Source organism: Rhinoraja longicauda, chromosome 18 (genome assembly GCF_053455715.1).
Source record: "Rhinoraja longicauda isolate Sanriku21f chromosome 18, sRhiLon1.1, whole genome shotgun sequence".
Lineage (NCBI taxonomy): Eukaryota > Metazoa > Chordata > Chondrichthyes > Rajiformes > Arhynchobatidae > Rhinoraja > Rhinoraja longicauda.
This window is the reverse complement of record NC_135970.1, coordinates 2,404,115-2,432,005: the sequence shown is the minus strand read 5'-3', so window position 1 is coordinate 2,432,005 and position 27,891 is coordinate 2,404,115. Positions and strand designations below refer to the sequence as shown.

Below are 27,891 nucleotides of genomic sequence, written 5' to 3'. Positions count from 1 at the left end.
AATCGCCTGGGGCCCATGCTGTCCCATGTGATCCACCCTGACCAGTCCTACACAGTCCCGGGCCGGTCCATCCAGGACAATATCCATCTGGTCCGGGACCTGATCCATCTGTGCCAGAGGGCTGGTCAGTCCGTTGCCTTTCTCTCCCTTGACCAGGAGAAAGCGTTTGACCGGGTGGGACACGACTACCTTCTCGGGACTCTGCGGGCGTTTGGATTCGGACCCCATTTTGTGGCCCGGGTCCGGCTCCTATACGCTGCCGCAGAGTGCCTGGTCAAGGTCAATGGCTCTTTGTTGGCTCCCATTCACTTTGGGAGGGGGGTTCGTCAGGGATGCCCCATGTCCGGCCAGCTTTATTCCCTCTGTGTGGAGCCATTCCTGTGCCTCCTACGGAGGCGGCTGGCAGGTTTGGATTTTCCGGGGCCGGGGGTGGAGGTGGTTCTCTCGGCCTACGCCGACGATGTGTTACTAATGTTCACCGACCCGGTTGACCTGCGGAGGATGCGTGAGTGCCAGCGGGTGTTCTCAGCCGCATCCTCCGCCAGGATCAACTGGGGGAAGTGTGCTGGGCTCTTGGTGGGTCAGTGGCAGGTGGACTCCCTGCCGGAGGAGATGGCAGCTTTTGCGTGGAGCACCACGCACCTCCTCTATCTGGGGATCTACCTGAGTCCCACTGAGGGGGCTTGGCAGGCCAATTGGCAGGAGCTGGAGGCGAAGGTGGTCGCCCGTGTGGGGCGCTGGTCAGGCCTCCTTGGTGTGTTATCATATCGGGGTAGGGCTTTGGTCATAAACCAGCTGGTGGCCTCTCTGCTGTGGTACCGGCTGGCCACTCTGGTCCCATCCTCTCGTTTCATCGCCATGATACAGAGGAGGTTAGTTAACTTCTTCTGGGGTGAGAGGAACCACTGGGTCTCTGCTGGGGTTCTGAGTCTCCCGTTGGAGGAGGGCGTTCAGGCGCTGGTCTGCGTCCGCACTCAGGTGGCAGCCCTCCGACTCAGGACCTTGCGGAGGTACGTGTACTCCGAGTGCCCTCCCAGATGGCACTCGCTGGCCACGTACTTTTTCTGCCAGGGGCGCTGCCTCCAGGAGGGATCACGGCTCCCGGTAGCGGGCATGAGTCAGCGCGCTAGGCGGGAGTTGCCTGGTTTTTACCGTGATCTCCTGAGAGCCAGGAATTTGGTCACCTTCAGCCAGGGCGCTGCTCCTCAGGGGGAGGGGGGTGCTGTGGTTGTGAGGGGGGCCGGTCCTCACCCTGTCACGGTGGGTGTCGAGGAGAGGCGTGTGCGTGGGGCTTACCCCCGCTCCGTCGGAATTGCTCATTGGGCCCACGGCACGGGTCCCTTCCCGAGAGCCGGCCCCACGCAATATGAGCCGCCTTTCCCAGATGCCCAGCGTGCCGTTCCGTGACGCGGAGAGGCGCGTTTTGTACAGGCTGCTCCTGCACACTCTCCACTTCCTCGCTCTCGTCTTCCGTCCGGACACGCCCTGGCGGTCCGTGTTACCACCTGACGGCGGGAGCGGTCCCCAGTGGAGGTCTCTCTATAAGGGGGTCCTCCCGCTTTACATCGGGGACCTAGGGTGGAGAGTGTTGCATAAGGCTATAGCCTGTAACAGGTACTTGAGCCGGTTCACGGTCTCGTCTGCCGCCTGTCGCTTCTGCGGTGAGGAGGAGACCGTGTACCATTTGTATACAGAGTGCGTGAGGTTACAGCCCCTGTTCCAGTATCTGAAGGGGCTGCTCCTCAAGTTCTGGCTCCATTTTAGCCCTACCCTTTTAATGTTTGGGCACCCGGTACAGAGGGGGGAGGGTCAGGAGGGAGGAGGGGGTCTCCCTGTCGGTCTGCTCCTGGGCCCGGCCAAGATGGCCATCCGCGGGTCCAGGCAGCGGGCAGTCGACGGCCTCACAGAAGTCGGCTGCCTACACGTGTTCCGGGCTTACGTCCGTGCGCGCGTGTCCCTGGAGAGGGAACACGCGGTGTCCACGGGGACTCTGGAAGCCTTCCGGGAACGCTGGTCGCCGCGGGGGGTTGAATGTATTGTTGACAGAGATGGCGGGATTTTAATGTGATAATTGTTTAATTTGTAAACTGCCGATACAGGCGGCTTTTGTTTGATCACATTTTGCTTAGTATGTTTGTATGTTTTTCTTTGGAATAAAACTTTTATATATTAAAAAAAAAAAAAAAAAAAAAAAAGAGGTCAGGATGGAACCCGGGTGTCCGGCGCTGTGAGGCAGTGGCTCTACCCGCTGCACCACTGTGCCGCCCCTTGCACCCAAAAAGGCACAAAGTTAAGGACTGACATTTTTTGTTGATTTATAAAGTTTGGCTCTGAGCGTACGTTCCTACTGATTGCTTTGATTGGTATTTCCACAAGCTTGTTCATTGTAATTGAAGATTCTGCTTTTCCTGGTGTTTCAAAAAGCAGCTGAACCAGCGTTTATATAACAATAGACAATAGACAATAGGTGCAGGAGGAGGCCATTCGGCCCTTCGAGCCAGCACCGCCATTCAATATGATCATGGCTGATCATTCTCAATCAGTACCCCGTTCCTGCCTTCTCCCCATACCCTCTAACGTGATACTTGTTACGATTATCTAAAGCACTCAGTCCTAGATATCCCAAAGCAAACGGTGGCAGGAGGTGAAACTAGATATGGGCCTGAATTTGCTGAAGAATTCTGCAGAACGTACATTAGAAACGTACGAAGTAGAAATACAAGTCTGAAGAAGGGTCTCGAACCGAAACGTCACCCATTCCTTCTCTCCAGAGATGCTGCCTGACCTGCTGAGTTACTCCAGCTTTGTGTCTATCTTCGGTTTAAACCAGCATCTGCAGTTGCTTCTTACACAATACAAGATGTTATGTGTGAATTACATAATACTATTCGATTCTTAGTCATAGAGTCACACAGCATAGAAACAGGCCCTGCTGTCCAAAATGCCCACACCGAGCAACATGGCCCATCTACACTAGTCCCACCTGCCTGCTTTTGCCGCATATAAGGTTAAAAGGTCATAAGAAATAGTAGAATTAGGCCATTCTACCCCATTCTACCACATTCAATTCTACCCCATTCAATTTTGGCTGATCTATCTCTCCCTCCCAACCCCAAACCCATCCCTCGAAACCTGTCCTCTCCAGGTACCTGCTAAATGTGTTTTTTACTAAGTTCTAATGGCTTATTGTGAAGATCAAACAGATGGGATCCTTGATAAGACTGCTCAGTCTAAAGAAGTGTCCCGACCTCAATCATCCATCAGGCTGAGGAAGGGTCCCGACCTGAAATATCGTCTGTTCATTCCCTCCACAGATGCTGCCTGGCCCGCTAAGTTCCTCCAGCACTTTGTGTTTAGCTCAAGATTCCATCATCTGGAGTTCCTTGTATCTGAGGTTGAATGTGAGGTTTTAGATAAAAGGTGCGCATATAATTATTTTAGTCATAAATTCTGACAGCAAAAATTGTAGAATTTTTTAATAGATTTTGTTTTGTTTGCACCCCAGATTTCAGTATTGTGGGGCAATATTGTAACTGTTCCCATAATCCCTCCTAAACAAGAGAAATATAAGCAGAAAATACTTTAGTGTAAGAAAATAACTGCAGATGCTGGTACAAATCAAAGGTATTTATTTCACAAAATGCTGGAGTAACTCAGCAGATCAGGCAGCATCTCAGGAGAGAAGGAATGGGTGACGTTTTGGGTCGAGATGCTGCCTGATCTGCTGAGTTACCAGCATTTTGTGAAATAAATACCTTCGAGCAGAAGATACTTGATTCCTCTGTGTGAAAAAGTCGTCCCTTGGGATCCTATTCAATCTTTCCCCTCTCACCTTAAACCAATGCCCTCTTCTTCATTCCACTGCCCTGGGTGCATTTACCCTATCTATTCTCCCCATTACTTTATACACTGCATTTGCGACCATTTGCAATTAAACAGCATTTCTTCTCCCCTTCGCAAAATCCTCTTTGCCAGGACTAGAGGGTGTGAGCTATAGGGAGAGGTTGAGCAGGCTGGGTCTCTATTCCATGGAGCGCAGGAGGATGGGGGGTGATCTTATAGAGGTGTACAAAATCATGAGAGGAATAGATCGTGTATACGCACAGAGTCTCTTGCCCAGAGTCGGTGAATCGAGGACCAGAGGACATAGGTTTAAGGTGAAGGGGAGAAGATTTATTAGGAATCTGAGGGGTAACGTTTTCATGCAAAGGGTGGTGGGTGTATGGAACAAGCTGCCGGAGGAGGTAGTTGAGGCAGGGACTATCCCAACGTTTAAAAAACAGTGAGACAGGTACATGGACAGGACAGTTTTGGAGGGATATGGACCAAATGCGGGCAGGTGGGACTGGTGTAGCTGGGACATGTTGTCCAGTGTGGGCAAGTTGGGCTGAAGGGCCTGCTTCCATGACGATGACTCTATAAGTGGAATAGAACGCTGCACATTTACAAAGCAGGACGCAATGTACAGCCAGTGTGTATTCAGTATAAGGACAACCATGGAAGCATTTCTACCCTTTATATTCTTCTGTGTCAGAGAGTGGGACATAGGATGTAGATCGGACATTACATGCATGGCTCTGTATCGAGATGCTCAATGTAGTTTAGTTTTATTGGCCCTGATTTTGTGCTAACAAAATGGCTAAAACTGAAGCCAACGGGATTTTTGCATCTGTAACTTACTGAGGAAATTCCAGCAAAATGAGAAACTGGAGATGCTGGTTTACAAAAAAAAAGACCCAAACTGCTGGAGTAATTTAGCAGGTCAGGCTGCATCTCTGGAGAACATGAATAAATGACATATTGGGTCAGGACCATTCTTCAGACTGATGACATTTCGGGTCAGGACCCTTCTTCAGTCTGATGTCTGAGGAGGTGTCCCGATCCAAATCGTCATCTATCCATGTCCTCCAGAGATAGACACAAAGTGCTGGAGTAACACAGCAGGTCAGGAAGCCTCTCTGGAGAAAAAGGAAGGATGACGTTTCAGGTCGGACGCCTTCTCCAGAGATGCTGCCTGAGCCGCTGAGTTACTCCAGCTTTGTGTTCGATAATCCAAAACAGCTTCATCATTCTCAGCTCTCTCAAACTGAAATCAGCTGAACTAACATAAATGTCTAAATTCTTAAATATCTTCAAAATCTCCCGTTCCATGGGATTTTAGTGGAACAATGTTCCTGACTACCATCGTTCCTGACTAGTCTTTGAAAAAATCTAATGCATGCGTGCTACAGGTCCATTCATAGATCCTTCAAAAATTAGAGTGTTTAAGTAATTGCTTCTTATATTTTTAATTAGCTTATGATAAGCTCGGTACTACATTAAATATATTTCAATCTATAACACAGCCCTTTGATTAAAAAGCTAATTCTGGAATGTGCTCAAGTTTGCTGACTGTGAGGATTTTTTAATCTGATTGGGTGCTTCATCTATTCATCGACCCACTCACACTAGTTCTACGTTATCCCAATTTCTCAGCCACTCCCTGCACAAGAGGGGCGATTTATAGAGGGCCGATTAACCTATACACCCGCACGTCTTTGGGATGTGGGAGGAAACCGGAGCACCCGGAGGAAACCCACGCGGTCACTGAGAGAACGTGCAAACTCCACATAGACACAGCACCCGAGGTCAGGATCGAACCTGGGTCTCTGGCGCGGTGAGGCAGCAGCTCTACCTGCTGTCTGAGTGGCACTGAGTTTAGTTTAGTTTAGTTTAGAGATACAGGGTGCAAACAGGCCCTTCGGCCCACCGGGTCCGCGCCGACCAGCGATCCCCGTACATTAACACTATCCTATACCCACTAGGGACAATTTTTACATTTACCAAGCCAATTAACCTACAAACCTGTACGTCTTTGGAGTGTGGGAGGAAACCGAAGATCTCGAAGAAAACCCACGCAGGTCACGGGGAGAACGTACAAACTCCATACAGACGGCGCCCGTAGTCGGGATCGAACCCGGGTCTCCGGCGCTGCATTCGCTGTAAGGCAGCAACTCTACCGCTGTGCCACCGTGACCGCCCTTAGAGTCAATGATACCTTATTCAATTAGCCCTTAGATTCAATGAGTCAATGATACCTTATTCACACATGTACCCAGGTAGAGTGAAATACTTTGTTTTTGCATTAATGCATTGGCGCAGACAAAGTGACAAACGTAGCCATTAGAATCCAATGGTCTCATTCTGTTCTCAGCGACCCCCCAACCCATGCCCCCCTCCCCCCCCCCCACCACCAGGACCCCTTTATTCTCAGTGGGCCCACACCTGCCGAAACCTCCTTTTTTCTCGACGGCCCTTCCCCCCCCACCCTTGCCAGATCCTTCAGGTACAGTTACCTCAGGTACAGTTACCACAGGTACAGTTACCACAGGTACAGTTACCTCAGGTACAGTTACCTCAGGTACAGTTACCACAGGTACAGTTAGCTCAGGGACAGTTACCTCAGGTACAGTTACCACAGGTACAGTTAGCTCAGGGACAGTTACCTCAGGTACAGTTACCACAGGTACAGTTACCACAGGTACAGTTACCTCAGGTACAGTTACCTCAGGTACAGTTACCACAGGTACAGTTAGCTCAGGGACAGTTACCTCAGGTACAGTTACCACAGGTACAGTTAGCTCAGGGACAGTTACCTCAGGTACAGTTACCACAGGTACAGTTACCACAGGTACAGTTACCACAGGTACAGTTAGCTCAGGGACAGTTACCACAGGTACAGTTAAGAGATACAGCCCTTCGGCCCCACCAGTGATCCCCACACATTAACACAACTCGACACACACTACAGCCAATTTACATTTTATACCAAGCCAATTAACCTACACACCTGTATGTCTTTGGAGTGTGGGAGCAAACCGAAGAATGTCGAGAAAACCTACGTAGGTCATGGGGAGAACGTACAAACTCCATACAGACAGCACCCGTAGTGAGGATGGAACCCGGGTCTCCGCCGCTATCAGAATACAGTATACAGAACTTTATTGTCATTCGGTACAGATACCGAACGAAATTACAGCAGTCACAGAACACAACAAAAAAGAAAAGAACACAGGACACACGACCCCAACACAAACATCCATCACAGTGAGTCCAAACACCCCCTCACTGTGATGGAGGCAACAAAACTTCCACTCTCTTCCCCCCACGCCCACGGACAGGCAGCTCGACACCAACCGAGGCGACCGACACGCACAGCCCCCGCAAGGGGATGGAAGGCCCCGCGGCCGAGCCGCACCGGGCACTGAAACGTCCCGCGGCCGAGCCGCGCCGGCGATGTTAAGTCCAGCGGCCTAGCCGTGCCGGGCGATGGAAGGCCCCGTGGCCGAGCCGCACCGGGCGCTGCTAAGTCCCGCGGCCGAACCGTGCCGGTGATGTTAAGTCCAGCGGCCGAGCCGCGCCGGGCGATGGAAGGCCCCGCGGGCGATGAAAGGCCCCGCAGCCAAGCTGCGCCCCGGGGAAGAGACCTAATAAAAGAAAGGTTTCCCCCACCCCACCACCCCCCGCCCCGCCCCACCCCACCCCCCCCCCCACACACATACACAGCCAAAAACAGAAACAAAAATCATCCCAACACCGACACACAAACAAAAAAAAGGAAAAAAGCCAAACAGACTGCCAGCGAACCGCAGCCGTTAGGCACAGCCACACGTGACCATAGTGCAGCCACACGTGACCATAGTGCAGCCACACGTGACCATAGTCACGTATCAGGCAGCTACTCTACCACTGCGCCACCCTGCCACCATATAGGACTGTAGGCAATTCCTTGTTACCATCAAGCATCTAAGTAGGAGTTAATTGTTGCAGAGATTATTTGGGTTGTGTGGTGATTTTTTCTCCTCATTGAACTTGATGTCAATTCACCATGGATGTCAGCTGTGTAACCTCTGCCATCTCTTCCATGAAATATGCAGCATTATTCTCTTTCTGGATCAGTGGGTCTACACAAAGAATGAACTCAAAGTGGCCATTGGTTAGTCATTCGTTCAGTTGCAATAATGAGTGGTAAAAAGGTGTTCAATTGTTCCTAACAAAATCATGTACAAAATCATGAGAGGAATTGATCAGATAGACGCACACAGATAGTCTCTTGCCCAGAGTAGGGTAATCGTGAACCAGAGGACATGGGTTGAAGGTGAAGGGGAAAAGATTTAATAGGAACCTAAGGGGTAACTTTTTCACATAAAGGTGCCAGTGGAGGTAGTTGAGGCAGGTACTATTATAGACAATCGACCATAGGTGCAGGAGGAGGCTATTCGGCCCTTCGAGCCAGCACCACCATTCAATGTGATCATGTCTGATCATTCTCAATCAGTACCCCGTTCTCCCCATACCCCCTGACTCCGCTATCCTTAAGAGTTCTATCTAGCTCTCTCTTGAATGCATTCAGAGAACTGGCCTCCACTGCCTTCTGAGGTAGAGAATTCCACAGATTTACAACTGAAAAAGTTTTTCCTCATCTCCGTTCTAAATGGCCCACCCCTTATTCTCAAACTGTGGCCCCTGGTTCTGGACTCCCCCAACATTGGGAACCTGTTTCCTGCCTCTAACGTGCCCAACCCCTTAATAATCTTATACGTTTCAATAAGATCCCCTCTCATCCTTCTAAATCCTTGCAATGTTTAAGAAATAATTAGACAGGTACATGGATAAGACAGGTTTAGGAATATGGGTCAAACATAGGCAGGTGGGACTAGTGTAGATGGAGCATGTTGGTCGTTGTGGGCATGTGTGCGTGGAAGGGCCTGTTTCCACGCTGTATCACTCTATGACTCTAAAGAGAATGCAAAAGGAAATAAAGTAAATGATTGCCTGTGCATCCGATTGTGTGTAAGAGTTGTATACAATTACAAAACATGGTGCTTCAATCTGTAGATATATGGACAGGGATGCAGTAAAATGTCCAGACTTACTTCTTAATCTTGACTGAAGGAATCACCAAAGAGCATTCATCACAAACAACTAGCAGCATCTCCCACAGGTGCACTGGGCGGGTGGCAGAGTTGCTGCCTCACAGCACCAGAGACCCGGGTTCGATCCTGACTACGGGTGCTGTCTGCGTGGAGTCGTTCGTACGTTCTCCCTGCGACCACATGGGTTTTTTCGGGTGCTCCGGTTTCCTCCCATATTCTAGAGACGTGCAGGGTTGTAGGTTGTGGCTTCTGAAAACTGTCCCTAGTGTGTAGGATTGAACTAGTATACGGGATGATGGCTGGCAGGCACGGGCTCAATGTAGCAAAGGGCCTGTTTCCACACTGTATCTCTACATAATCAATGACCAGTGTCACTCCAGCTTCTACCCTCTCCCATCAGACAAGAGGTGCTGAGTGCGAAAAAGCACACCTCCAGATTCAGGGACAGTTTCTTCCCAGCTTTTATCAGGCAATCCCCTCGTCCAAATCATTAATATACGACGTGAAGAGTAGCGGCCCCTGCACCAAGCCCTGCGGCACTCCGCTAGTCACTGGCAGCCCACCAGAAACACCCCCCTTTATTGCCACTCTTTGCTTTCTGCCAACCTGCTGTCCATGCTCGTATCTGCCCTCTGATACCGTGGGCTCTCATCTTCCTTTGCAGCTTCACGTGTGGCTATCTGAAAATCTCAGTAAATAACATCTACTGACTCTCCTTTGTCTGTCCTGCTATTTACTTCTTCAAAGATTTCCAGCAGATTGGTCAACCGAGACCTCCCCTTCACTAAGCCATGCTGACTTTGGCCTATTTTATCGTGAACTTCTAAGTACTCCGTAACCTCATCCTTTATATAATGGACTCCAAAATCTTACCAACCACCAAAGTCAGTCTAACCGGCCTATAGTTCCCACTAATCTGACTTGCTCCCCTTTTGAGCAACGGGGTAATATTGGCAATTTTCCAATCATCTTGAACTACTCCTGACTTTTGTGATTCCTGAAATATCACTAATAATCTCTCCACAATCTCTAAAGCCACCTCTTTCAGAACCCTAGGGTGCAGTCCATCCGGTCCAGGTGGCTTATCCACCTTCAGCCCTTTCAGTTTCCCAAGCACTTTCTCCCCAGTAATAGCCACTCCACTAACTTCCACCCCCTGATTCTCTTGAATTTCAGGCACATTGCTGGTGTCTTCCACCGCGAAGACTGATGCAAAAAAGATATTCAACTCCTCTGCCATTTCTTTATCCTGGATCATTCTCCAGCGGTCCAACGTCCACTCATGCCTCCTTATTCCCTTTGTCCTGCGTCTGCACTCTGCGGCTCAATTGTAATCATGTATGGTCTTTCCGCTGACTGGATAGCACGCAACACAAGCTTTTCACTGAACCTTGGTACACGTGACAATAAACTCAACTAAACTAAATAGTAAGTGACTCTTAGCCTGTTTCAGTCATCTCCTGTGTGAAGATCACGCTCTGGGTGACACGGTGGCGCAGCGTAGAGTTGCTGCCTTACAGCGAATGCAGCGCCGGAGACCCGTGTTCGATCCCGACTATGGGTGCTGTCTGTACGGAGTTTGTACGTTCTTCCCGTGACCTGCGTGAGTTTTCTCCGAGATCTTCGGTTTCCTCCCACACTCCAAAGACGTGCAGGTTTGTAGGTTAATTGGCTCGGTAAATGTAAAAAATTGTCCCTAGTGGGTATAGGATAGTGTTAATGTGCGGGGATCGCTGGTCGGCGCGGACCCGGTGGGCCGAAAGGGCCTGTTTCCGCACTGTATTGCTAAACGAAACTAAACTAAATCACTGTACAACCAATCTGTTGGTCTGAGATTCCTTTGTGCGCTACATATTCTGAGGCATTACATGGACTTGAAACAGGGTGAAGTTTGAATTAAAATAGACCAGAGAATCTAGTCAGAATATATCAAAGTTTATGTTCACACAGCACAACTTGAAGTTTGATATGGTAAATCATGCAGCAATGCGGAGAAACAGGGAGGATTTTTAGAGCCTATTTTTCACTAAGCAAGGATTAGGGCACTGCTTAGAAAGATGCAAGCTTCATATGTTCAGCAGCTAAAATGAAGTTCTGTTTTATCGCCTTAAGATTTAGTTTCACATCAAATATCAAAATTCCTGTTTTATTTCAACTCTGGGGAGTTCAGTGAAAGCAGCAGAATACCAGAGATGTTTTGTTTCCCTTCTCCTGAATTTGGTCGACATTATTTAAACATCTGTATCTAATACTTAATAACATGTTTGTTCCAAATATGAAAAAATGAAAGCGTTTAAAAGGTTAAATTATTGCTTGATAATTTTGCATAAGGTGAGGGTAATTAACAAAGCCTGGGACCATCATCACCAGAATTGGCCACATTTCATTGTGCTGCAGAACTGAGCACATAACGCTGGCACGATCTCTGGATTAATTTGTCACCAGGGAGAAAAGAAAATTATGTAAGGGCAGTAACGTAAGTAATAGTAAGTCTGGATGTTGTTCAATAAACTTCTTGTCTGACAAATTTAGGTGAGCAGTCTAATGCAATTTAAAATGATAAGTTAAATTTTATGAAATGTTACTCAAGAACCTAATCTACAGGGAGAGGTTGAGCAGGCGAGGATTTTATTCCTTGGAGTGCAGGAGGAAGAGCGGTGATAGAGTTGTAGAGTGATACAGCGGGGAAAGAGGCCCTTCAGCCCAACTTGCCCACGCCGACCAACATGTCCCATCTACACTAGTCCCACCTGCCTGCGTTTGGCCCACCTATCCATGTACCTGCCTAAATGTTTTTATTAAATGTTGCGATCGTACCTGCCTCAACTGTCTCCTCTGGCATCACGTTCCATACACCCACCCCACCGATTGTGTCAAACCATTACCCCTCAGGTTCACATTAATGCTTCCCCTCCTCACCTTACCTATGTCCTCTGGTTCTCGATTCCCCTACTCTGGGGAAGAAACTGTGTGTGTCTATCCGATCGATTCCTCTCATAATTTTGTACCGCTATATTAAATTACCCCTCATCCTCCTGCACTCCAGGGAATAGAATCCCAGCCTGCTCAACCTCTCCCTATAGCTGTTGAGTCCTGGCAACATCCTTGTAAATCGTCTCAGCCCTCTTTCCAGCTTGAATCTTATGGAATCTTATGGAATCTTATGGAGATCCTTAAAATGATTGAGGGGAAGAGAAAGGATGAATGGAGGAAGCTGGAGGAAGTAGTTGAAACAGGTTGGAAAACAGCATTTAGAAGACATTTGGACAGGCACATGCATAGAAGTTTAGAAGGATATGGGCCAAATGCAGCCGAATGTTGGACTAGCACAGATGTGGCATGGACAAGTTGGGATGAAGGGCCTGTTTCCGTGCTGTGTGACTTTATGACTCTTAGATGACAGAAAGAGTCTGAAGAAGAGTCTCGACCCGAAACGCCACTCATTCCTTCTATCCAGAGATAGAAGACCATAGAGCTGGGCAGCATGGTGGCGCAGCGGTAGAGTTGTTGCCTTACAGCACCAGGAACCCCGGATTAGGTCCTGACTACGGGCTGTGTCCGTACGGAATTTGTACGTTCTCCCTGTGACCTGCTTGGGATTTTTTCCGGGAGCTCTGGTTTCCTCCTACACTCCAAGGTTTGTAGGTTAATTGGCTTGGTATACATGTAAATTGTCCCTAGTGTGTGTAGGATAGTGTTAATGTGTGGGGATCGCTGGTCGGCACGGACTATTTCCGTGCTGTATCTCTGAAACTAAAACTAAAAACTTAAACTAAACTAAAGATGCTGCCTGTCCCGCTGAGTTACTCCAGCATTTTGTGTCTATCTTTGGTATAAACCAGCATCTGCAGTTACCTACCTGATCTCCCAGTGGCTCAGCACTTCAACTCCCCCTCCCATTCCCAATCTGACCTTTCTGTCCTGGGCCTCCTCCATTGTCAGAGTGAGGCCCAGCGCAAATTGGAGGAACAGCACCTCATATTTCACTTGGGTAGTTTACACCCCAGCGGTATGAACATTGACTTCTCTAACTTCAGATCGTCCCTGCTTTCCCTTTCTATCCCCTCCCCCTTCCCAGTTCTCCCACTAGTCTTCCTGTCTCTGACTACATCCTATCTTTGTCCCGCCCCCTCCCCTGACTTCAGTCTGAAGAAGGGTCTCGACCCAAAACGTCACCCATTCCTTCTCTCCCGAGATGCTGACTGACCAGTTGATTTGCTCCAGCATTTTGTGTCTACCTTCGATTTAAACCAGCATCTGCAGGTTTTTTTCCTACACATCTGCAGTTTCTTCCTGCACATAGAAAGCCTGATGTGCAATGTAATTCATTCCGGAACATGTTCCTAACACTGTTAGTACGAGTGTGCTTTGATGTTTAGTCAGTGAACCCTGTGTATAAATGCTGATCATCAACCTTTTTTGGCATTGTTGCAGTTTTCAGCCAAATGTGCTCAAGATGACTGACACGGGAACGATATTGGAAGCAAAGAACCATGTAATTGGCCGCACAATGTCAGCTCTTTACTTGTCAGCTGCAAAGAGCCACCTGTAAACATCGCACCCTTTCATTTTATGAAGTGTTATTTTTCTTGTTTTGGTAAACTAACTTGATGCTGCCCTCCCTCCCTGTAACAGGAATATAAAATATAGAGGTGAACTCATTAAGGAAGCTCAGCTGAAATATGTCTGCTAGACCAAGTTAGATTTAGGCACAAAAAGCTGGAGTAACTCAGCGGGACAGGCAGCATCTGTTGTGAGAAGGAATGCGTGATGTTTTGGGTCAAGACCCTTCTTCACAACCAGCATCTTTAGTTCCTTCTTACACAAGTTAGATTTAGGTTTCAGTTTACTGTTGTCACGTGTACCGAGAGGCAGTGAAAAGCGTTGTTATACGTGATGTCCAAACAAATCAGATAACACTATACATAAATATAATCAAGCCAAACTATATCTTTGCTAACCATTTCCATAAGTTCAGAAGGCTAGGAACTTGCTGAATTAGGCCATTCAGCCCATCAAGTCTAATGTGCCATTCAATCATGGCTGATCTAGCTTTCCCTCTCAACCCCATTAACATATAACATATAACAACTACAGCATGGAAACAGGCCTGTCCGGCCCTACCAGTCCACGCCGACCATTCTCCCTGACCTAGTCTCATCTACCTGCACTCAGACCATAACCCTCCAATCCCCTCCTATCCATATACCTATCCAATTTACTCTTAAATAATAAAATCGAGCCAGCCTCCACCACTTCCTCCGGAAGCCCATTCCATACAGCCACAACCCTCTGAGTAAAGAAGTTCCCCCTCATGTTACCCCTAAACCTTTGTCCCTCAATTCTGAAGCTATGTCCCCTTGTTGGAATCTTCCCCACTCTCAAAGGGAAAAGCCTACCCACGTCAACTCTGTCCGTCCCTCTCAAAATTTTAAAAACCTCTATCAAGTCCCTCCTCAACCTTCTACGCTCCAAAGAATAAAGACCCAACCTGTTCAACCTCTCTCTGTAGCCTAAGTGCTGAAACCCAGGCAACATTCTAGTAAATCTCCTCTGTACCCTCTCCATTTTGTCGACATCCTTCCTATAATTTGGCGACCAGAACTGCACACCATACTCCAGATTCGGCCTCACCAATGCCCTATACAATTTCAACATTACATCCCAACTTCTATACTCGATGCTCTGATTTATAAAGGCAAGCATACCAAACGCCTTCTTCACCACCCTATCCACATGAGATTCCACCTTCAGGGAACAATGCACAGTTATTCCCAGATCCCTCTGTTCCACTGCATTGCTCAATTCCCTACCATTTACCCTGTACGTCCTATTTTGATTTGTCCTACCAAAATGCAGCACCTCACACTTATCAGCATTAAACTCCATCTGCCATCTTTCAGCCCACCCTTCCAAAAGGCCCAAGTCTCTCTGTAGACTTTGAAAATCTACCTCACTATCAACTACTCCACCTATCTTAGTATCATCTGCATATTTACTAATCCAATTTGCCACACCATCATCCAGATCATTAATGTAAATGACAAACAACAGTGGACCCAACACAGATCCTTGGGGCACTCCACTAGACACTGGCCTCCAACCTGACATACCATTGTCAACCGTTACCCTCTGGTATCTCCCATTCAGCCATTGTTGAATCCATCTTGCAACCTCACTATTAATACCCAACGATTTAACCTTCTTAATCAACCTTCCATGTGGAACCTTGTCAAATGCCTTACTGAAGTCCATATAGACAACATCCACAGCCTTGCCCTTATCAATTTGCCTGGTAACGTCTTCAAAAAATTCAAGAAGATTAGTCAAACATGACCTTCCAGGCACAAATCCATGTTGACTGTTTCTAATCAGGCCTTGATTATCCAAATAATTATATATATTGTCCCTAAGTATCTTTTCCATTAATTTTCCCACCACAGACGTCAAACTAATAGGTCTATAATTGCTAGGTTTACTTTTAGAACCTTTTTTAAACAAAGGCACAACATGCGCAATGTGCCAATCTTCCGGCACCATCCCTGTTTCTAATGACGTTTGAAATATTTCCGTCATAGCCCCTGCTATTTCTGCACTAACTTCCCTCAATGTCCTAGGGAATATCCTATCAGGACCTGGAGACTTATCCACTTTTATATTCTTCAAAAGTGTCCGTACCTCCTCTTCTTTAATCCTCCTAATTTCCATCACTACTCTACTTGTTTCGCTTACCTCACATAATTCAATATCCTTCTCCTCGGTAAATACCGAAGAAAAGAAATTGTTTAATATCTCCCCCATTTCTTCCGGCTCAGCACATAGCTGTCCACTCTGACTCTCTAATGGACCAATTTTATCCCTCACTATCCTTTTGCTATTGACAAAGTTCTAGAGCGGAAAAGAAATTAAGGGCAGGGCCAATTGTGAACGATGTGAGAGAGGAGGTAAATACAGAAGTTAAAGTGTTGTACTTAAATGCGCGTAGTATAAAAAATAAAGTGGATGAGCTTGAGGCTCAGTTAGTCATGGGCAAGTATGATGTTGTAGGGATCACTGAGACATGGTTACAAGAGGACCAGGGCTGGGAACTGAATATTCAGGGGTACACAACGTATAGAAAAGACAGACAGGTGGGCAGAGGGGGTGGGGTTGCTCTGATGGTAAGGAATGATATTCATTCCCTTGCAAGGGGTGACATAGAATCAGGAGATGTTGAATCAGTATGGATAGAAATGAGAAATTGTAAGGGTAAAAAGACCCTAATGGGAGTTATCTATAGGCCCCCAAACAGTAGCCTCGACATAGGGTGCAAGTTGAATCAGGAGATAAAATTGGCGTGTCAAAAATGTAATGCTACGGTGGTTATGGGAGATTTCAACATGCAGGTAGACTGGGAAAATCAGGTTGGAAATGGACCCCAGGAAAGAGAGTTTGTAGAGTGCCTTCGAGATGGATTCTTAGAACAGCTTGTACTGGAGCCTACCAGGGAGAAGGCAATTCTGGATTTAGTGTTGTGTAATGATCCTGATCTGATAAGGGGACTAGAGGTAAAAGAGCCATTAGGAGGCAGTGATCACAACATGATAAGTTTTACTCTGCAAATGGAAAGACAGAAGGGAAAATCGGAAGTGTCGGTATTACAGTATAGCAAAGGGGATTACAGAGGCATGAGGCAGGAGCTGGCCAAAATTGATTGGAAGGAGGCCCTAGCAGGGAAGACGGTAGAACAGCAATGGCAGGTATTCCTGGGAATAATGCAGAGGTTGCAGGATCAATTTATTCCAAAGAGGTGGAAAGACTCTAAGGGGAGTAAGAGACACCTGTGGCTGACGAGGGAAGTCAGGGACAGCATAAAAATTAAGGAGAGGAAGTATAACATAGCAAAGAAGAGTGGGAAGACAGAGGATTGGGACTCTTTTAAAGAGCAACAAAAGTTAACTAAAAAGGCAATACGGGGAGAAAAGATGAGGTACGAGGGTAAACTAGCCAATAATATAAAGGAGGATAGCAAAAGTTTTTTTAGGTACGTGAAGAGGAAAAAAATAGTCAAGGCAAATGTGGGTCCCTTGAAGACAGAAGCAGGGGAATTTATTATGGGGAACAAAGAAATGGCAGACAAGTTAAACCATTACTTTGGATCTGTCTTCACTGAGGAAGATACACACAATCTCCCAAATGTTCTAGGGGCCGGAGAACCTAGGGTGATGGAGGAACTGAAGGAAATCCACATTAGGCAGGAAATGGTTTTGGGTAGACTGATGGGACTGAAGGCTGATAAATCCCCAGGGCCTGATGGTCTGCATCCCAGAGTACTTAAGGAGGTGGCTCTAGAAATAGTGGAAGCATTGGAGATCATTTTTCAATGTTCTATAGATTCAGGATCAGTTCCTGTGGATTGGAGGATAGCAAATGTTATCCCACTTTTTAAGAAAGGAGGGAGAGAGAAAACGGGTAATTATAGACCAGTTAGTCTGACATCAGTGGTGGGGAAGATGCTGGAGTCAATTATAAAAGACGAAATTGCTGAGCATTTGGATAGCAGTAACGGGATCATTCCGAGTCAGCATGGATTTACGAAGGGGAAATCATGCTTGACAAATCTACTGGAATTTTTTGAGGATGTAACTAGGAAAATTGACAAGGGAGAGTCAGTGGATGTGGTGTACCTCGACTTTCAGAAAGCCTTCGACAAGGTCCCACATAGGAGATTAGTGGGCAAAATTAGGGCACATGGTATTGGGGGTAGGGTACTGACATGGATAGAAAATTGGTTGACAGACAGAAAGCAAAGAGTGGGGATAAATGGGTCCCTTTCGGAATGGCAGGCAGTGACCAGTGGGGTACCGCAAGGTTCGGTGCTGGGACCCCAGCTATTTACGATATACATTAATGACTTAGACGAAGGGATTAAAAGTACCATTAGCAAATTTGCAGATGATACTAAGTTGGGGGGTAGTGTGAATTGTGAGGAAGATGCAATAACGCTGCAGGGTGACTTGGACAGGTTGTGTGAGTGGGCGGATACATGGCAGATGCAGTTTAATGTAGGTAAGTGTGAGGTTATTCACTTTGGAAGTAAGAATAGAAAGGCAGATTATTATCTGAATGGTGTCAAGTTAGGAGGAGGGGGAGTTCAACGAGATCTGGGTGTCCTAGTGCATCAGTCAATGAAAGGAAGCATGCAGGTTCAGCAGGCAGTGAAGAAAGCCAATGGAATGTTGGCCTTCGTAACAAGAGGAGTTGAGTATAGGAGCAAAGAGGTCCTTCTACAGTTGTACCGGGCCCTGGTGAGACCGCACCTGGAGTACTGTGTGCAGTTTTGGTCTCCAAATTTGAGGAAGGATATTCTTGCTATGGAGGGCGTGCAGCGTAGGTTCACTAGGTTAATTCCCGGAATGGCGGGACTGTCGTATGTTGAAAGGCTGGAGCGATTGGGCTTGTATACACTGGAATTTAGAAGGATGAGGGGGGATCTTATTGAAACATATAAGATAATTAGGGGATTGGACACATTAGAGGCAGATAACATGTTCCCAATGTTGGGGGAGTCCAGAACAAGGGGCCACAGTTTGAGAATAAGGGGTAGGCCATTTAGAACGGAGATGAGGAAGAACTTTTTCAGTCAGAGGGTGGTGAAGGTGTGGAATTATCTGCCTCAGAAGGCAGTGGAGGCCAGTTCGTTGGATGCTTTCAAGAGAGAGCTGGATAGAGCTCTTAAGGATAGCGGAGTGAGGGGGTATGGGGAGAAGGCAGGAACGGGGTACTGATTGAGAGTGATCAGCCATGATCGCATTGAATGGCGGTGCTGGCTCGAAGGGCTGAATGGCCTACTCCTGCACCTATTGTCTATTGTCTATTGTCTATTGACATATCTGTAGAACCCCTTGGGGTTTACTTTTACATTACTTGCCAAAGCAGCCTCATATCTTTTTTTCGCTTTTCTAATTTCCTTTTTAAGATTCCTTTTACATTCTTTATATTCCTCAAGAACCTCATTTACTCCCTGCCGCTTATATTTATTGTATATCTCCCTCTTTTTCCGAACCAAGTGTCCAATTTCCCTGGAAAACCACGGCTCTTTCAAATTATTATTCTTTCCTTTCCACCGAACAGGGACATAAAGACTCTGTACTCTCAAAATTTCACCTTTAAATATCCTCCATTTCTCTATTATATCCTTTTCATAAAACAACAATTTCCATTTCACTCCTTTTAAATCCTTTCTCATCTCCTCAAAATTAGCCTTTCTCCAATCCAAAATCTCAACCCTTGGTCCAGATTTGACCTTCTCCATAATGATATTGAAACTAATGGCATTATGATCACTAGACCCAAAGTGCTCCTCAACACATACCTCCGTCACCTGACCCATCTCATTTCCTAACAGGAGGTCCAACACTGCCCCTTCTCTGGTAGGCACCTCTACGTATTGCTGCAAAAAACTATCCTGCACACATTTTACAAACTCCAAACCATCCAGCCCTTTAACAGAATGTGATTCCCAGTCTATATACGGAAAATTAAAATCACCCACAATCACCACTCTGTGCTTACTACTAATATCTGCTATCTCCTTACATATTTGCTCTTCCAATTCTCGTTCCCTATTTGGCGGTCTATAATACACCCCTATAAGTGTTGCTAAACCTTTCTCATTTCTGAGTTCCACCCAAACAGCCTCCTTAATCGAGCCTTCTAGTCTGTCCTGCCAAAGCACTGCTGTGATATCCTCCCTGACAAGCAATGCAACACCCCCACCTCTTGCCCCTCCGATTCTATCACATCTGAAACAATGAAATCCTGGAATATTTAATTGCCAATCGCAACCCTCCTGCAACCATGTTTCACTGATCGCCACAACATCATACTTCCAGATGTCAATCCAGGCTCTAAGCTCATCCACCTTTCTTACAATGCTCCTGCCTTCTCCCCATAACCCCTGATACCCGCACTGATCTAGAATCTGTCAATCTCCGCCTTAAAAATACCCATTGACTTGGCCTCCACAGCCGTCTGTGACACAGATTCACCACCCTCTGACTAAAGAAATCCCTTTAGTACCCTTCCCATTCCCACACTGTCCTTTCTGTCCTGGGCCTCCCCCATTGCTAGAGTGAGGCCACATGCAAAATGGACTATCTTTCATTGGACTTTACTGGACTTTATCTTGCACTAAACATCACTCCCTTGATCATGTAACTGTACACTGTGGATGGCTTGATTGTAATCATGTCAAATCTTTCTGGCGACTGGTTAGCACGCAGCAAAAGCCATTCACTATACCTCAGTGCACGTGACAAGAAACTAAATGAAACACAGAAATACATCTACAAAACAGTGACATCCAACATCTACGACAACATTGTCTTGACTCTAGAAACCTGCCGCACTGCTTAAACAGTGCTGTTGATAACAAAATTATATATATGTAATTATATTGGTCGTGTCATTGGGAACAAGAATCAAGAAGGCATATTGAAGCTTTATGCTACTTTGTTAGAAACATAGAAACATAAAAACATAGAAAATCGGTGCATGAAGAGGCCATTTGGCCCTTCGAGTCAGCACCGCCATTCATTGTGATCATGGCTGATCATCCCCAATCCCCTTTATTCTTAGACTGTGGCCCCTGGTTCTGGACTCCCCCAACATTGGGAACATTTTTCCTGCATTTAGCTTTTCCAGCCCTTTTATAATTTTTATAATTTTATACATTTATTCAGACCATATTCAGAGTATTATGTGCAGTTGTAGTCACCCCATTACAGAGAAGATGTGGAGGTTTTGGGGGAAGGTGCAGAAGTAGTTTACCACAATGCTGGCTAGATTAGAGTGTAGCAGCTACCAGGAGGAGGTGTTGGGGGCCTGGAACGCACTGCCAGGGGTGGTGGTGGAGGCAGATACGATAGTGGTGTTTCAGAGGATTTTAGTTAGGCTCATGGATATGCAGAGACTGGAGGGACATCAATTATATAGAGGCGTAGGAGATCCGTTTAACTTGGCATTGTTTTCAGTGTGCTCTTATGCTATACTGTGTTGTATGGTCTACATATAGGTCAAGGATATAATCATATAACTTGATAGAAAGGGTCAGTAATTCGCACAGATGTAAGTACATATTTTATGGAACAATTTCACTCCCTTATGTATGAATGAATAGAAGTGTAACTAATGGAGCAAAAGAAGAAAAATAACAAAACGTACAGACACCTTAACAAGTGGAAGGAGAAAATGGACCCTTATAAAGAAGGGAAATGCAGTTTCTTCTGTGTTGGACCTTGGTAGTCTGTAACCATGGTGATATTTTTCACAATTTGTCTAAGTACTTCCTGGATATAACAACCTGCCTGGAACCACTGAGCTGTTTTCTGTTCATCAATGACTAAGTGGTTCCAACACAATATTTCTTGAATAGAAATGGTCTCAAGGGAAATCGGCCAAATGAACGTAAATGGGACTAGCTCAGATGGGGGCATCTTGGTTGGCATGGACATGCTGGGCCAAAGGGCCTGCTTCCACCCTGAGTGATTCTATGATTCTAGGGTGGTGAATCTGTGGAATTCATTGAAAATTATATTATTGGGCAGCAGATCTTTATGGCACAAAACCACTGAGGATTTAATTTGGAATTTTTTATTTATTTAAGCACTTTATTCTCACCGACGAGAATGTGGAGGCCAAGTCTTTGGGTATTTTTCAAGCGGAGATTGCTGGGTCCTTGATTAGTAAGGCCTTGACTAAGGTTACGGGGAGAAGGCAGCAGAATGGGGTTGAGAGGGAAAGATAGATAAGCCATGATTGAATGGCGGAGTAAACTCGATGGGCCGAATGGCCTAATTCTGCTCCTCTGTCTGATGAACATGTTAAAGCACATTCTGATAGGAAAGCTATAGGATAGGATAATATTTCTTCAACATGAGATGCAGATCTCTGAGATAAAAAAGGCAACTGCCACTCCAGTACATATTCTTGCTGTACTTAACGACATTTTTGTTATTTATTTATTCCACAGTTCCTTGAAAATGAACAGCGTGCCAAGTTTTGACATTCTCGTCACTGAGATTGAAGCGCTCAAAGAACACCTTTTGCAAATGAAATCCCCATTGGTTCTGTGCCATAATGATCTGCTGTGCAACAATATCATCCACATTGAAGGGAAAGGTACATTTAAAATGATCAGACTAACGTAACTGTCCTTGAATTGATATCATGTCTCACAATGCCAAACTCTCTCTCAAATAGCCACACGACTTTGGAGATGCAGTGACTGTAGGATTGCCAACTTCCTCACTCCCAAAAAAGGGACAAAGGGTGACGTCACCGCCCCGCGCCCCACGTGATCTCACCCAGGCAGTGGCCACGTGCTCCCGCTCCAGCAATGGTGGCCGCACGGGCCGGGAGGCGGGTTGCTACGCAACCTCCATTAGGCGGCGCCTGGGCCTACACTGTCCAGGACTACAGTGGCCCCTGGGCTACAGTGTCCGGGCCTACAGTGTCCGGGACTACAATGTCCAGACCTACACTGTCTGGGACTGCTGCGGCCCCCGGGCTACAGTGTCCGGGCCTTCAGTGTCCGGGCATGCAGTGTCCGGGCCTACAGTGTCTGGGCATGCAGTGTCTGGGCCTACAGTGTCCGGGCCTACAGTGTCCGGGCCTACAGTGTCAGGGCATGCAGTGTCCGGGCCTACAGTGTCCGGGCCTACAGTGTCCGGGCCTACAGTGTCAGGGCATGCAGTGTCCAGGCCTGCAGTGTCCAGGCCTGCAGTGTCCGGGCCTGCAGTGTCTGGGCCTACAGCGTCCGGGCCTACAGTATCAGGGCATGCAGTGTCCAGGCCTGCAGTGTCCAGGCCTGCAGTGTCCGGGCCTGCAGTGTCTGGGCCTACAGTGTCCGGGCCTACAGTGTCAGGGCATGCAGTGTCCGGGCCTACAGTGTCCGGGCCTACAGTGTCAGGGCATGCAGTGTCCGGGCCTACAGAGTCCGGGCCTACAGTATCAGGGCATGCAGTGTCCAGGCCTGCAGTGTCCAGGCCTGCAGTGTCCGGGCCTGCAGTGTCTGGGCCTACAGTGTCCGGGCCTACAGTGTCAGGGCATGCAGTGTCCGGGCCTACAGTGTCCGGGCCTACAGTGTCAGGGCATGCAGTGTCCGGGCCTACAGAGTCCGGGCCTACAGTGTCAGGGCATGCAGTGTCCAGGCCTGCAGTGTCTGGGCCTGCAGTGTCCAGGCCTGCAGTGTCTGGGCCTGCAGTGTCTGGGCCTACAGCGCCGTCCGAGCCGAATATGGGACAAATTTAGCCCAAAATACGGGATGTCGCGGCTAATACGGGACAGTTGGCAACCCTAAGTGACTAGTACCACAAATAGCATTCAACTGGAATTAGTGTCTGAAGAGTTATTTCTGCGGATTAATATGTAAAGTGACAACATTAGAATAGGTATTGTTATCAGAAGAAATAGTATAACACTATTACTAGAAAATAGACACGAAACACTGGGGTAATTCAGCGGGACAGGCAGCATCTCTGCATAGCAGGAATGGGTGATGCTGCCTGTCCCGCTGAGTTACTCCAGCATAGTGTGTCTGGCTTTGGTGTAAACCAGCATCTGCAGTTCCTTCCTACCACTTCACTAAAATGATGCCTGGATTAGGGGGTATTAGCCCCAGGGAGAGGTTGGACAGGCTTGGAAAGCCAGAGGTTGCGGGGAGATCTGATAGAAGTATGTCAAATTATGGGAGGCATAGATAGATTGGGTAGACATTCAGACTTTTTTCCCAGAATGGAAATATCAAATACTAGAGGGCACAGCTTTAAGGTGAGAGGGGCAATGTTTAAAGGAGATGTACGGGGCAGGTTTTTCTACACTGAGAGTGGTGGGTGCGTGGAACTTGCTGTCAGTGGCGGCGGTGGAGGCAGATAGTGGTGTTTAGGAGGCTTTTGGATAGACACGTGGATATGCTGGGATGATAGGGATATTGATTGCATGCAGGCATGCATGAGTTGGACTTGACATCATGTTGAGTACAGTCATTGTGGGCCAAAGGGCCTGTTCCTGTGCTGTACTTAGGGTTGCCAACTGTCCCATATTAGCCGGGACATCCCGTATTTTGGGCTAAATTGGCTGGTCCCCTACGGGACCGCCCTTGTCTCGTATTAGGCCCGGGGTGGGGGGCTGCTGTCGGCCGGGACGGTGTGGGCTAACGGAGTGTGTTCGGGGAGCGGGGCCGAGTGTGTTCGCCTGACGGAGGTTGCATAGCAACCCGCCTCCCGGCCTGGGCGGCCGCCATTAGTGGAGCAGGAGCACGTGGCCGCTGGCTGGGTGAGATCACCTTGTCCTGTATTTGGGAGTGAGATAGTTTGCACCCCTAGCTGTACTGTCCTACGTTCTGTGAAAGGTTAGCTCTTCATTTGCTTCCCCACTTGTGGCCATTTCTCCAGAGCCCTTCTAACAAGTCCCGTTTTTGTTTAATGAGATGCCCCAGTGCTGAACAGAAATGTTCTTCTCTTTCGAAGAACTGTTCATGTGCTCTGTGCAACATCAAGGATTTGTTCTGAAAGTGATCTGACTGTTTCGGAGCCCTGCCCGTGCATTTACAGCCTTTGTTTATACACATTATTTGATCGAAACAGACAAGGGACACAGCGCGTACATTAACTGCAGAGATAGATTACTCATCCATTTAAGTTCTCATCATAATCGGCCATTAACAGATTATGTTTCCCTCTGTTATTTTGACCCATATATTGCATCTTACTCTGTGAAACATTAATGTCACTTTCTATATGCCTCAGTGTAGTAACTGAAAGGAAACTGCCGACCTAGACTTGCTTGTCGAGACTTCTGCTCGTATCTCAGGATCGACAGCAGCTCCTGAAAGTGTATATTTGTTTTCTTTCGTGTTCTGAAAGAACTTTCTGACTTCCCGCATTATCCTCAGAGAGCAGAGGGTTGTGAGGGAGCGAGCGGACGAATCTGCCACTGCCATTTCACAGGGATTGGCATTTTACACAATGTACAAGCTAAAGGGCCTCTAGCAACCAGGGTGCAGGGGACCTGGGGTGGAGTGCACTGTACCGAGGAGTCCCCTGCAACCGGTGTCTCTCGCGGTTCACAGACTCGCCAGCCGTCTGCCACTCTTGCGGGCTGGGAGAGTCTGTGTACCACGTGTACATGGAGTGTGTGAGTCTGTGTTCCACGTGTACAAGGAGTGTGTGAGTCTGTGTTCCACGTGTACATGGAGTGCGTGAGTCTGTGTACCACGTGTACATGGAGTGTGAGTCTGTGTACCACGTGTACATGGAGTGTGTGAGTCTGTGTACCACATGTACATGGAGTGTGTGAGTCTGTGTTCCACGTGTACAAGGAGTGTGTGAGTCTGTGTTCCACGTGTACATGGAGTGCGTGAGTCTGTGTACCACGTGTACATGGAGTGTGAGTCTGTGTACCACGTGTACATGGAGTGTGTGAGTCTGTGTACCACATGTACATGGAGTGTGTGTCTGTGTACCACGTGTACATGGAGTGTGTGAGGTTGCAGCCCCTGTTCCAGTATCTAAAGGGGCTGCTCCTTGCCTTCTGGCTGCACTTCACGCCCACCATCCTCATCTGTGGACACTCTGTGCATAGGGGAGAGGATAGGGCTGAAGATGTCCTGGTGGGGTTGCTCCTGGGCCTGGCCAAGCTGGCCATCCGCGAGTCACGGCGCCAGGCGGAAGAGGGCTCTGCCTGAGCTGGCTACCTGCCCCTTTTCCGGGGTCACGTCCGTGCCCGGGTGGCGTTGGAGAGGGACCACGCGCTGTCCACGGGCACCCTGGGGGATTCCGGGACCGCTGGGCACCGCGGGGGATGGGATGCATCCCGGAGAAGGATTGTATGTTTGTTGTATAGTAGTTTATTGCTTGTCTTGTATTATGGTGGTGGGTTCTGTTTTGGTTTTATTGTATTGTATATATTATTTCAATATTTTTGATTAGTAAAAAAAAAGAACTAGGCTACAGGTTATAAAGTCACCTGAAAGTGATTCAAACCAATCAATCAAGGCACCTCGCCAAGACCTTATCATGAACAGATTGTGCTTTGCAGTTGCTATGTGTAATCTAGCCTGCAACAAGTCCAATTGACCCGGTACTTCTATGGTTGCTGACCTGCTGTGGGCTTGGATCAAATAGCTTCTTGGCTTAAATTTCTCATCCTCACCTTCAAATCCCTGCACTGTCATGTTCCATTGTACCTCTCCTGCAGCCCTTTAACGAATGGCCCTGCCACTTACCCCAAGTTTAATACAATGTTAGACACAAAGTGCTGGAGTAACTCAGCGGGTCATTCAGGTCTGAAGAAGGGTCTCGACCTGAAAGGTCACCCATTCCTTCTCTCCAGAGATGCTGCCTGTCCCGCTGAGTTACTCCAACACTTTGTGTCTACCTTCTATTTAAACCAGCATCTGCAGTTCTTCCCTACACAAGGAAACTATAGGTTTCCCTGATCTCCCACATCCAGCAGGAGGAAATAGGAAACAGTGGCACAGTGGCACAGTGGTACAGTGGTACAGTGGCACAGTGGCACAGTGGTACAGTGGTAGAGTTGCAGCCTCACAGAGGCAGAGACTCGGGTTCCATCCAGACTGCGGGTGTTGTCTGTACGGAGTTTGTACGTTCTCCCCATGACCACGTGGGTTTCTTCCGGAGCTCCAGTTTGCTTCCACACTCTGAAGATGTACAGGTTTGCAGGTTCATTGACTCAGGTAAAAGATTGTAAGTGTCCCTGTTGTGTAGGATAGTGCTAGTATGTGGGCTGATCGCTGGTCGGTGCGGATTCGATGGGCTGAAGGGTTTGTTTCCACACTGTATCTCTAGAGCCAAAGCTAAAGGAAAGTTAGAAAGACCTCACCTTATCTCACCCTTTCACTGCTCAGCCTCCTCGCCGAATCCTCTCGAGACAAAGCCTGGCATTTCCCACTCGAAGTCCGCGCTTGGAACTCAGCCCAGCCCCCTCTCACAATGACTGTTTCAAAATGGCTGCTCTCCCAACACTTCCCTTTCATTCGATTCAAGAGGCAGCATCTTAAAAGCAGGCTGCTTTATGCAATCTCGCGAGCTCCCCCGTTTGACAGCCCCTTAGTCACCTGTGGAACTAATTCCAGCTCGTCAATAAATGGGTGAGGGAACAAAGACTCATGATGTGGTAAAGACCAGCCTCAAACAACGCTGAAGACATTTTATTGCAAAGGCCCAACTGAAAATGCCGGAAAAACTCAACAGGTAAATGAACAGATAACTTATCATCAGAAATAGTTATCGCGTCATTGAGTCAAACAGCACGAAAACAGGCCATTCGGCCCAACTCATCCATGTTGACAAAGGTGAATGAATGAATGAATGAGTTTATTGGCCAAGTATGTACACATACAAGGAATGTGCCTTGGTGCTCCGCTCACAAGTAACAACACGAACATACAGTAAACAATTAAGACTAAAGCATAAAACATTAAAACATTAAGAATAAAACATTACAGTTTAAACATGTGAGTGAAATAAACCAGAGCAAAAAGAGACGACAGACTTTTGGTTGTTGAGTAGAGCTACTATTCGTGGATAAAAGCTGTTTTTATGTCTGGCTGTGGCGGCTTTGACAGTCCGGAGGTGGTCCATCTATACTAGTCCCACCTCCCTGTGTTTGGCCCATATCCCTCTAAACCTATCCTCTCCATGTACCTGTCCAAATGTCTTTTAAATGTTATAGTACCTGCCCCGACTATCTCCTCTGGCAGCAAATTCCATATACTCCCCCCTCCGTGTTGTCCCTCAGTTTCCTATTCAATCTTTCCCCTATCACCTTAAACCTATATCCTCTGTTCCTAGATTTCCCTAACGGGGATAAAAGTCTCTGTGCATTCACCCTGTCTACTCCCCTCATGATTTTGTACACCTCTTTAAGACCCCCCCCCTCATCCTCCTGCGCTCCAAGGAATAAAGTCCTAGCC

General features: G+C 47.4%; 1 protein-coding gene across 2 annotated transcripts in view; it reads left to right on the top strand.

Annotated features, from left to right (window-relative positions):
• Window positions 1-27,891, top strand: part of LOC144602200 (ethanolamine kinase 1-like) — a 276,197-nt gene that overhangs the window by 140,223 nt on the left and 108,083 nt on the right. For both annotated transcript variants that reach the window (XM_078414971.1, XM_078414970.1), the window contains one exon: window positions 21,928-22,076. In XM_078414971.1, the coding sequence (XP_078271097.1) occupies window positions 21,928-22,076 (149 nt within the window). The remainder of the gene's footprint in view (window positions 1-21,927; window positions 22,077-27,891) is intronic.